Source organism: Anas platyrhynchos, chromosome 2 (genome assembly GCF_047663525.1).
Source record: "Anas platyrhynchos isolate ZD024472 breed Pekin duck chromosome 2, IASCAAS_PekinDuck_T2T, whole genome shotgun sequence".
Classification (NCBI taxonomy): domain Eukaryota; kingdom Metazoa; phylum Chordata; class Aves; order Anseriformes; family Anatidae; genus Anas; species Anas platyrhynchos.
In genome coordinates this window covers 123,657,594-123,669,833 of record NC_092588.1, presented here as the reverse complement: position 1 = coordinate 123,669,833, position 12,240 = coordinate 123,657,594, and the positions used below count along the sequence as shown (strand labels likewise).

General features: G+C 41.6%; 1 protein-coding gene across 5 annotated transcripts in view; it reads left to right on the top strand.

Moving 5' to 3' along the window:
- CREB5 (cAMP responsive element binding protein 5) overlaps positions 1-12,240 on the top strand; it is a 260,054-nt gene that overhangs the window by 179,206 nt on the left and 68,608 nt on the right. For all 5 annotated transcript variants that reach the window (XR_011806957.1, XM_038174831.2, XM_072033516.1 and 2 more), the window contains 2 exons: positions 7,135-7,261; positions 9,322-9,432. Coding sequence is in view for 4 of the 5 variants with exons in the window: in XM_038174831.2 (XP_038030759.1) it covers positions 7,135-7,261; positions 9,322-9,432 (238 nt within the window). In the remaining variant the exon portion in view is untranslated. The remainder of the gene's footprint in view (positions 1-7,134; positions 7,262-9,321; positions 9,433-12,240) is intronic.

Below are 12,240 nucleotides of genomic sequence, written 5' to 3'. Positions count from 1 at the left end.
GTAGCACAAACCTGGCAGAACAGTTGCTTGGTGTTCAGTTGTCACTTTCATCTGAATGCTGGGATTAGGATTATTTCCAGTTGTTTAACCTGTTGATGTTTTTCCTTGAGGAGCCTTAAATTCTCAAATTTTCATGAATTTGCCAGGCTGGAGCCTTAAGCCTGACCCTTAAAATGAATGGGCATTTTAGAAAGCGTCTGTGTAAGTTTTATTGCTGTTATGATTCCTGGTTTTGAGTCAGCTGCCATTAGGTGTGCTTGATTATTGTTGTCACCTTTTTTCTTCAGTGGAAACTGGTTCACTTTTATTTGCAGTGATGCCAGATCATGTGTTTTCCTGAAGAACTAGGCTTTTGGTCCTGTTTGAGCTGGGAGAACGTGACAGTGGGATCAGTTTGACATTGTTGCTTGCTTTCATGATTAAGTGTTCTGTCATGTTTATGCTGCAGATTTTTTGTTTTTAACCCACTTTTTTTTTTTTCTTTTTATTACAAGAATGTGTTTTTATATGAGCTAGTTCTTTATAATCCCTTGAACCTGCCTTTTGCTGTGTTTCCTTGTTTTGCTTTAACTATGCCATTATCCTCCACGTATCATTTGTGAGTTCCAGCTGTGTGCATAACACTGTGCAGAACATAAACTTCTCTGAGGAGGCTGTAGTCTAAGAAACCATTCTAGCTTTTCTTATTTTTCTTGTAATGGGTCAGGCAATAAGACCCAGTGAAATATTTAGAGGGAAGGGAAGATTGAAACCAGCAGTTTCTAAGACCTGTGAGAGCCAAAAGGCAAATGTTAATGGGTTCTCTGAGGCTTCCAAGGACCTGCTGGTCCTTGTACTTATGCTTAATTTGCAGAGGTTCCTTGAACATGTGTTCAGGAAATATAGGTGGCATTAACACAATTGGAATTTCTAAAGGCAAAATTTATCATTGACTAAATCTTTAAATAGAATTTGGCCCACTGAATACATTACAGCAGTGGGGCTGCTGACTTGTGGGGCTTTTCTCCTACAAGCTCAGCATTCTTAACATATATTAGAGTAATTTTTATATATGTTCCTAGTATTTTCCTGCATGTACACCCATTCCCTGTCCATCTTCTGTTTTCCTTACTCTTTCCCTTCAGTTAGATGTTCTGTCCCTGTGAATTAAAACATATGAGCAAGAATATGTTTCTGATGGAGTTGCTTTGTTCCCACTGAACACCTCACATGATATCAAAGGATACATGAGTTGAGAAGTAACATCTTGTTGTTTGCTTTTGACTATGTCCATATCATTTCATGTCTGCTGTATCTTGCTCCTTATGTGATTCCCGTTACCGAATTCCTTCTACCTCTATGCCAATGTATAGCTTGTTATCTTAATTGTGCCAGCTCTCCTCACTTAAACTGGCTTTCTCTTCACTTCTGAATCAAGCTTCTTGTCTTCAAGACTTTTCTCAGCTTAGTCTTATCTTATCTCATTCCTCCAGTTTCTCATTACAGTGTCAAACATCACTTTCCCTTTGCCAGTGTCTGTACCATCGGCTAGTTTCTCTTTCCCAGGCTGGTCTCCTCTTGTACAACAAAAAATCCTTAAGTTAACACATGTATAAAACATATGCACACTCTATTTAAAAATCTCTGCAGAAAGCATAGCAAAGTCTTCTAAATTATGAGCCACAATTTTTCCTCTCTAGAGTATTGCCCTTCCTGTGTCTCAATCTTAGTTACTCCCTTCCTCTTGCAAACTTCCTCAGTCCTGTCATTTCTGAGCTTGTATGAGTTCAATAAAAAATATACAAAGAAACAAAAAAGCAACCAGAGGAGTGCCACTAAACTGCCTCCAACTCTCTAGCATATTTATTTGCTTGTGTGTTCTGTCTCCATCTTCTACATTTCATCTGTTCTGTGTCTCTACATTGTAAACACACTGTGTAAGAATTGTCTCTTATCTGTGTTTGTACAGTGCCAGGCTCAATGGGGTCCCGGTCCAGACTGGGACCTTTGGGCACCACTACAGTACAAATGTCTGCTACTGATAATAACAATCTACCCACATCGTGCAGATGTCTGAATTGTCTGAGAAATACAAACAAGGATCTTTACTAGGTTGGCAAAGATCCATTAATTTTAGGTGCCAGTTTTCTTTCCCTCTGAATATGATTTGGCTTTCTGAAAAAAACTGGCGACATAATGCTCCCATTTCTTGGAAAGCTTGGCTCTCTGATGATGCCGTGATTAAAAAGTTGTTAAATGTGGGGTATGGCAGGCCAGGTGAGGTCCCTTGAATTTTGTGAGGTATTCCAAGTACTTGTCTGATGCCTTGTTGCTTTCCATTGTGTTTGTTTTTGCTTTCCTCCTCTGAATGACAAACGAATAAATTGAAACTAGACAGAACTGTCCTACTTTTCTGGTGGAGGGTGCCTCTCAAGTAATGGTCTGCAAAGGAGGAAAACCATAGCTGGCTTATTAGGCTAAAGTACGGGCACTGTGGATCAAGCAACAGCAGGCCCTGCAAGTGAGACAACTCCTCCAGTCAGTACACTTTTCTCAGGTTAAAACATCCTGTCCAATTCTTAGCCCTCCGACTGAATATTTCAATTATGGAAGGCCAATGACAGCACTCAGATCAGGTACTCTGGCCTCAGTAGCTGCTGTGCAAGTGGTTTGTAGCTTGTCTGAAGAACCACATGCTCCAGTGAACTATATCAAAACCATTTATCAATAAAAAGTTTTATTATGATGGTACTTAGTGGCCCATGAGACATTCAGAGGCTTGACAGTTGCCAGCTGTTCTCCTTCTTAGCATGATAGCCCATTTGGGTGCTTCTGCCTGCAAGCAGACCAAACCACATCACCTACTGACATTCCGTGAAAGTGTCTAGGATGTAGATATGTAGTGATTGTTCATCATTGCATTGATCATAGGGGTGCCATCGCTGCCTTAGTCACTGTGTTTCCCTTTTTCTCTCCCTCATTTTATCCTTGGTCTATAAGTTTTCTGAGGCAGGACCTCACCCACAGTTTTTAAACCAAGGCTTGTAGGTGCTGTGGTAATAAGTATACACGTATATATATATACATATATAAATATACATATGTATATATATAAAGAGATGAAAGTCTGGGCAAGTCTATGTTGCATAACTGGAGTGTGGTACAGAAATCCCTGAGCCAGTGCTGACCCAACATGGCAAATTGCCACAGCACAGCCAGCCACCTGTGGGCTCTTCTGTGTGAGCTGGCTGGGTCTGGAGGCCATAGAAAAATCACGAGATGAATGAGATCCTTTGCTCAAATGCAACTCCATAGACATGTGGCTTTACGTTTTCCAGAACAGCTAAAGTAGAACAAACTGTGTTGTGGTGGAGCTATTCTTTCTGACCTTTCACAAATCCTACATGCCGGAGAGTAAGGAGCAGGACAGGGGTTGTGGTAAGACCCACTGACCCGGGGTGCTTTGCCATTAGAAATATGCTACAGTAATGCTTTAAACAGCTTTAGGCCTTCTGCACACAAGCCTGAATGATCTGGGTTAATATTGACCTAATCTCATGAGACCTCAGCATGAAATTGTCATCTGCAGAAACTATCCTTGAAGAGTAGAAGTTAAGGGAGGCCTGGTCTTTTAATAGACAAATGTAGCATTTAGTCATCAGACAGTCTAGAAAACTGGGTCAGATCGGAGTTGCATCATAGCAGACAGAATATTTGGTATTAATCAAGAAGGCACATAGCAAAGTATATATCATAGATATTTGATTACATTAGTGGATTTATCTACTAATCGTTGGGTAGAGTCATATGATGGAAAATGATCGAGTCACCATGGCTTAGCAGGGTACCGCCCATCTGCCTAAATGTTAGTAACGATGACTCATGGTGTTAGCACAACCCTACAGAGGGAGAAGAGCCAACCCTGTCAGTTGGAGCAGCCCAGCTAACACGTGGTATTTTACTAAGCCACTGTAAAGGCTATCCATCCAGGCTCTGTATGCCCAGCGAGATGGTGTGCAAATCCTGACTGAGATCACATAGTGTCCAGCAGCATTCTTCTGTGGGAACAAGAGGAAAATTCTTAAAGTTGGGAAAAACCCTACAGATAGCCAGATTTTCAGTGAGGTTGAGCACTTGCCAGTTCTCTATCTTATCCGTCCTTTATTTATGGGCTGTTTGCCCAACAACCCTGTTTATTTAGCAGCACAGGTGCCAAGGAATTAAAATCCTTCGGTCAGCAATATTGACTGACTGGCTACAGGCTGTACCTCCTCAGCATTTGTAAAGCGAGGAGCAGAGTCAACGTGTCCAACATCAAAAATAACAATTATAAACTCTTATTGGCTTTCTTTGCTGCGGGTTAAAAAGCAACAACAAAAGAGATTGTGTTGTCCTTGGAAGAAGAAGAAATGCCTTAGAAGTAGACAAGCTGAGCATCTCAGCCTATGTATACGTACGTTCTTTGCCATAAATATCCCCTGAGCTGGCTGTGCATGTGCATGTGAGTGCATGTTAATCAATGACCTGCCTTCAATGTGGAAGCAATAGAAGTATCCACGAGTACTGGCCAATGTCAGACTGCCCTGACGGTGAGCTGAGTCTGGTGTGCGTTATGTAGCACTTTTATTGGTGGCAGGAGCAGTGCAGACTTTTCAACAGAGGGTCAACCTGGAAGCACAAGGTTTCTCTGCCTGTTCTGCAGCTCTTTGCAGAAACGCACTTGGGAGTAGACTTGCAGGAGTTTAGCAAGAAGAAATACCTGAAGTACTGAGGATTTTTTTTTTCTCTAGCTAAGTGGAAAGCATATGCAGACCTCCAAAGTGAAGCAGCTTTAAAGGTGAAACTGGGGACAGCAAGGAAGCTTCTTTGCCATTTTAATAAATACCAATAATTCCCTTTTGCCCAAGTCCCATATTCCCAAACTCATTAAAGCAATTTTGGAAATGTTTTTGGCTCTGGAACATATAAGCAAAACTCAAACCTTGCAGTCCCTTGAGAATCACATGCACAAATTGCCTAGGTCAGGCCAAAATAAGTTTCTGTCAAACAGCCTAACACCTAAGGTTATTATGAAACCGGTGAATTGTACAAAGGGTCTATATATGGGACAGTCTCCAAATGACTAAGTGGGGAGGGGGCTGTTGTCATGGCATTTGTTTTACTTTGGTCACACTGCAAACTCAAGTGATATTTTTATTGAACACATTCCTCCCGTTAGCCAGAACAGGAACCGTAGGCTGTGTCTCAGCTGGTGGACCCCCATGAGAGTGTACCAACGCTTTCCCCTTCCCTTCCCTTCCCTTCCCTTCCCTTCCCTTCCCTTCCCTTCCCTTCCCTTCCCTTCCCTTCCCTTCCCTTCCCTTCCCTTCCCTTCCCTTCCCTTCCCTTCCCTTCCCTTCCCTTCCCTTCCCTTCCCTTCCCTTCCCTTCCCTTCCCTTCCCTTCCCTTCCCTTCCCTTCCCTTCCCTTCCCTTCCCTTCCCTTCCCTTCCCTTCCCTTCCCTTCCCTTCCCCTGAATCTACGTTTCCTGCTTTTTTGGACCTGTCCTAATGACTTCTCAGCCCTTTTGCTGGAACGAGTGCTGGTACAAGGAACAGCTGCACTTTAGGTGGAAATAGGATGGTCAGGGACTGTGTACTTTATTTTATGAGATCTTTTTTCCTGCACAACTTTCATCCCACTTACACCATCTCCACAGTGCCCCAGGCTCACCGTAGTGCTGCATAGACCATTTGTCCCCTCTCCCAGAAATGGATTCATGTTTGATCAGTCACACTGCTTTTTGCACCCTCTCAGGAGGTTGTGTCGTGTATTTGGGAGAAATTACCTTGAGTTTCTTTGGGGGGAGTGAAGATGTAAAGTACATCATGTTCCTCCATCAGCAGATAACCAGGGAGGCATAGGAAGAGCTTCTTGTCTATATGTAAGCTACATTTGTTGTTGTTGGATTTTTTTTTTTTTTTGTTTCTTCTGAATAAGTACTATATGTGTCTGGGAGGATTTTTTAAACATCCTTGAAAACACAGGCTTTTTTTCTTCATGGAGAAGCAAGACAAAAGGATGGGTTCAGTCATCTGCAGCTGCCAAGAAGAGGGCAGCTGAGGGCAGGGGGTGGGAGCAGCAGGAGCGTCTGCGGCGAAGGTCAGGCAGGGCAAAGACTTTGAGGTGGCTTTGTTGGAATAAAGTGTTTCTGGAGGGGAGTGGGCTTTTAGAGAGGAGGATTGAGGGACTGAAAGTACAAGGATGGGAAATACTGGGGAGGTTTGGAGAAGTGGGAATTGGGAGGTCCTGCTCTCGAGAGTGTCCTGCTCTATGAAACGTTAACACGTCAGATTGCTTCAAAGAGTAGTCCAAGCTTCATTTAATCCATTAATTTTATGATGATTTTTCTTTGTTAGTGGCCCTACTTCCTCAACATTACTTTTTCCTCTGGTTTACTTAGAAAAATCCTTCTAAATTTACTAGAACTCTTTTGCCAAAATATTTCTCTGCTTCTTTATATTTACCTTTTACCTTTAACAGCTACTTAATCTCAATGTAATATATGTAATTTTGCTATTTTTTTTTTCCATTTTCTGTGTCCTGGTTACATTCAAAGTGGCAATATTAGAGACCTCACTTTGTAACAAAGGCTTGGTAGAATTTCAGGACAAAATGTCAAGAGTAGAGCTGAAATCCTCATTTGAGAGTAGTTTATTTACAGGTGGTAAAACTTCAGAATTAATATAAATGTGTTTAATTTTCTGTCATAGTCTGCAAAACTATTATCCAAATATTTTTGTTCCTGAAGGCAGAATTTACAGCAACTCACTCGTGTAGCATGCCAGGAAATTTTCCTGCTTTGTCGGTAGAAATCTTTTGCTGGCCGTTGTAAGATGCAGAGGTGCATAGACTCAGACCTGCTGTTGTGTTTACTTTCATGTTCTCTCAGATGAACTGTATTGGCGCTTTAACCAATAACTACTACTAGGGGGAATGTGAGTCATCTGTTTCTTGAAAACCTTCTGTCCTGTGGATTTGTGCAGGAGATGACAAATGCTAGATTGGCTTATTTGTGCCTGCTTGCCTAAAATTGTCAGTGCCTATCAATGGCTGACGCTGTAAGGCTTGGTTTGGTCTCCAAAGCCCATGACAACTTCTTTTCCTTTCCTCCTAGGCCTGTTCCAGGTTCTCTGTCTTCACTACTGCACCTACACAACCGACAAAGACAGCCTATGCCTGCCTCTATGCCTGGCACCCTGCCCAACCCTACAATGCCTGGATCTTCTGCTGTACTCATGCCTGTAAGTTTTTTGTGTTTTGCTGTTGTTGTTGCTTTAAATTATATTATATATATATATATATTTTATTTTTTTTTTATGGGGGAGGGGGTGGGGGAGGGAGGAGAGGCGGGGGGCATTATTTATTCATTTATTTTTGTCTCTAGATTCAGCCTATGCAGAGGTGAGAGTCTGTTGGATTGTCCAAAAAAAAAGATCAAGGTGTAATGAGCTAGGGAAGCTGGACATTTTTCTCTGCTTTGTCTTGCACAAGAGTATTTCTGGTGCGGTTAATGGAATGTTAATTAGTGTGAGAGTGATTAGAAACAGTTTACATGAGACTACAGTTTCTGGTTCTCACACTTGGTCATGTCAGTGAGATCAGTATGTCTGCACTGGAACAAAAAGAAATTCCTGAAGTCAGATAAAACTGGAAAAGTTATGTACGTATGTTATGGCAGTGAACTCAGAAGTAATCCTCTTGCTTCTGGGAGATAACTAGCTAACAAGAAGGAAATATAGCTTACTTTCCAGGCCTTATAACTTGCACTTAACTAAAATTTGGTCATGATCACTGCTCATCTTCAACTGCCACTAATTTCTGCAGAGTTGGGAATATTCTTCATTTTCTGGGAGATGAAGGATGCTTTGCCATTGTGTCTTCAAAATATTAAATGATTTTAACAACTCGCAGTATAAGACAACTGGGCAGATAAGGGGTAGAAAGGAGTCCAGATAGCACGGGGAAGAGGGGAGTGTGAAAGGAGAAGTTTCTGTTTCATCACATGGTGTTCAGTTGGGAAGGCAACCTGAGGGCGATCAGATATGGATGAGAGGAAAGTACTTTTTGTTCTGGCACTGCTGGGGCGGGGGGGACAGTCTGGGGCTAAGAAGGTTCAGGTTGGCTGCTATCTGAGCAGTCATTAATAAGTTGTTAATTAGTAACTTACCAATAATTTTCTCCTGGAGTATCGACCAGGAAGGTCAACAAAAAAATGTAAGAAATGCCACTGTGGACAGTTCTGGTTTTTATTTTTTTATTTTTTTATGGCATGATTACTAAGGAACCTGAAATGGAGCAAACATCCTGCTTCACTGTAAGCTCAGGGGCTTCAGGTTGCTGCTGGGGAGCCCTTTGGGCAGCTCTGCTTGCAGAGAAGCAGGTGTGCTTCTGCTGAGAGCCCCACAGATGTGAGTCTTCCTGCCCCACAGTCTTCCTGAATGGACTGTGGAGAAGATCACTGTGGGAGCCACTCCTATCCCGCAGATAGAGCTGTTCCCATCCTGCAGCAGAGCTGCTGCTTTCTTCTATGAGCCAAAGATTCAGAGACTAACCTGAGTTGAGGCAGGATGCTCAGCTGTGGCTGTAAGCAGCACCATAACACTACTTGTCACTCTGACTCTTCTGAGCGAACACTAGCAGTGTAACAGCACTTGCCTCTTTTCAGGGAAAGCACCACAGGAAATTATTATATCTAGTCCTTTCTGCCATTAGGTTGCGTCCCTCACTCACAACATGGTGAGTTTAGCTTGCAAAAAGTGCTCTACATAGCCAGGAGTCCTGCTTTGTATTTTGTGCTGCATCAGCAGTACATGAAAGCTTCCCCTACAAGACATATGGAAAACTCCTCTCAGCTGAGCAAGCTGAGTGAAGAAAAAAGAGCCAACTCGTTTTCCAACTCAAGATTGGGGATTTTTATTTATGTTTTTAACTAGCTAAGTTGGGCTGCACTGACAGGAGAAGCCACAGCTTTATACAGTGATGCTTTTAAAACCACTTAACTCCGAGTGTTGTTATACTGAAAGGGAGAAAATCATTACAAAAAAGTGCAAACCTGGGTGGCTGCTACATTTGTTTAGTAAAGAATCCTATTCTTTATAATTGGCTGTGAGTTTTCAGGGCCGACTCTGATGAAACACACGCCTGCGTGCACACACGCATGCACTTCATGACACAGATTGTTATTTTTCCCGTCATGACTTGAAGAAATAAAGCTGAGTCCATTTACCTAGAAACCAGGCATAAATTCTTTCAAATGTCTGTAGACACTTCGAAACCGTGTTCTTTCTTTTTCTTTTAAAAGATGGAGCGACAAATGTCAATGAACTCCAACATCATGGGAATGCAAGGGCCGAACCTCAATAATCCTTGTGCTTCACCTCAAGTCCCTCCAATGCATTCGGAAGCCAAAATGGTAATATGGAAAATTTAAAAATATATAGTTTATTTTCTTATATTGCTCTTGCATACTGGCTACCCAGACAGTGGGGGATGTAGCCAGACACTGCTTACTTCATTCTTAGTCATATGTTACACTCTTTTTAATATGCTGCAGTAAATTGCCTTTGTGTCAGTTTAGTCTATGAACTTTCAAGATGTTACTAGTCCTAGCCGAGCTCTCAGTGAGAGGGAACTGAACTGAAGTGTCGGCTATGTGATCCGAACCATGTTAAATAGGACTTTTGGTGCAGATTAGCAGTGTTTAAACAAATGGTCTGGCTGGTTCTCTGATGGTGTCTGTGCTCCACGACTTGGCTTGAAGAAATTGTCAGTTAATCATCAGTGAAGTAAAAAGTGTCTGATGAGGAGGGAGTGTACATAGTCCGTGTGTTTTTCCGGATAGGCACATGGTGTGTCAGTGTAACGCCAGGGTTAGAGAAGTAGACTGAATGACATATATACAGCCAGGATATTTTCTTTTGCTTAAGTGCAACAAAGGTGCTGCCATCAGAAAGATGTGCCAAAATTCAGACAAAAACAATTTATTGATAGGAGTCAAATGTCATGGTGTTTTTGAAGTTGTTACATGTCTTACAAGGTCAAGGCTTCCTCAGGCATTTGCACTGTTATAGGATTAGCGTCAGTAAACTAGGCTACATGTGGGCAGCTTTCCCCAGTTTTATATGCACTCTCATAGAGGTGTTCAGCACTAATGCCTTGGAACAAAGTTCATCAGTGTTGAAACACTTAGGCTTTTCCAGTTTCAGAGCTGCCATTTGCTGGCAAGTAGAAATATGAGGACAGAAGTTTGCAGTTTAACTCTGTAGGGTTTTTATCCTCTCAAGATATCTCATCATAGTGGAAAACAGGAGTAACTTCATTTAACTTCTTTCAGTGGCATTATGCCAAGGTAAAATTGTCATAAGTGAGAGAATGAAATCAAGCCGACAAAGATTAAGCAACCACATGTTTTTATATATTTCTACTTTGCATGACTGGTACAGCTTTTACAGTTGTTGTCATCTATCCTGAGGCAAAGAAAAATATCTTCTTGTCTATAGGCACGGTGCATGCAAGAAGCTCTTGGTTAAGAGCAGCAAAATATACAATCTCTGTTTTCTTAGATTGGATAGGTCATGCCTTCACCTCACTGTTGGTCTGGGTTAGGCTATTAACCCAACCTCTGTTAACACCCCGTCTAAAACCACATTCCGTAAACATGCAGCCAGTTGGTCAGAAGAGCAGCAATAGCCAAAAACTCTGGCTCCCCTGGCCAAGGAAAACCTGTGGTCAAGAGTTCTCTCTCCTCTGTACCACACAGTGACGGTGACATGCCAAATGGCAACAGCATCTGCAGCAGAGCTTGTTAAAAACTTTTTGGAATAGGCAAGTGTTTTTTCAACTCAAGTGAGGCTGAGCCAAGCTAAATACTCCTTGGCTAAATAAATCCCAAGCTGGCATCTGTTTTGGGGACTAAAGGTTCTGGAGTTTACTCCCCCCACCCCACACCCCCTGCCTTGTTTTTTTTTTTTTTTTCTTTTTTTTTTTACTGGAAATGTGAGGCTACTTAAGAACAAGATTAAAATATTAGTGCATATGGTGAGAATTCTGCAGTTTAATATCCAAAACTGTATATTAATACAAACTACTTTTAAATTTGGATAAGCAGGTTTTGTCCCTAAACCTAACATGTAAAGGTATGGCTCTTTCAGAGAAGTTACTATCAGTTCCAAAACATAGTGTAGTGAACACACAGCACCTTCACTTACAAGGGGTTTTCTGCCACACTTCTAGGGGTGGAAAAAGTCCACACATATTCACCCTTAAGAGGTATAATTCAGAGCTCCAGGACCATTCTTTTCAAATGTAGGATTATTTATTTATTTATGAATATTCTATATTCTAGTTTTCTACTTTGTTTTCCTTTGAGTGCACATGCAGTGTAAAAAGCCTCCTCATTTAGCCACTGCTTGAACAATATGAATCTATTAGCAATACCCTGCATGAGCACAAAGTGGAAAAAATGTAGGATATTCAGAGCAAAATTATTTCTTACATGTAAGTTCATGAATTATAAATCTGAATCATCCGTATTACAGGCATGTTTGTTCTTATTATTAACTGTTTCACTTAGCTTCATGCTCAAAGCATGAGACTTTACATACTCCGGTGATTTTTTTAAACAAGTGGAAAATGAGGGTGCTTAGTACCTTACTGGTTTGTGTCCTGCATTAGGAAGGAATTTCAGATTTCTTTAGATTCTGCTAATGCCATTACTGATAGCAGATCCAGTACTGCATGTGTTCTATTTGGCTGGCTGCATGCGGCAAAGAATGTATGTGCTGAGCGCTAAACAAAGTCATCGAAGCTGCTTGCAGCTAATGACTGTGGTAACTGGAGAAGTTTGGGGGACTTTGGGCTTGGTTCATCAGCCGTACAAATCCACGGCAGATGGATCCGCGTTTTCTCTGCGCCCACATGAAAGAATGCAGGACAGGCTCCTCTAGATGGGAGACCCAGATGTGATGCCGAATCCTTCTGGCCTTGTGCACATCAAAATGTGTACCTGAGCAATGCAAGTATGATTTGGTATGCAGAAGTAATACTGTTTGGTGATTTAATTTTCTTCTTTAAAATAAATATGGATAAATAATATCAGTATGGATACTGTATAATGCCAGGTTTTCTAGAGACAGCAGATAGATGGCAAAAGATTTGTTCCCTTGATTGGTACACAGTCATTTTGTAGAGGGAAATAGGAGTCTATCAGATACATACATAT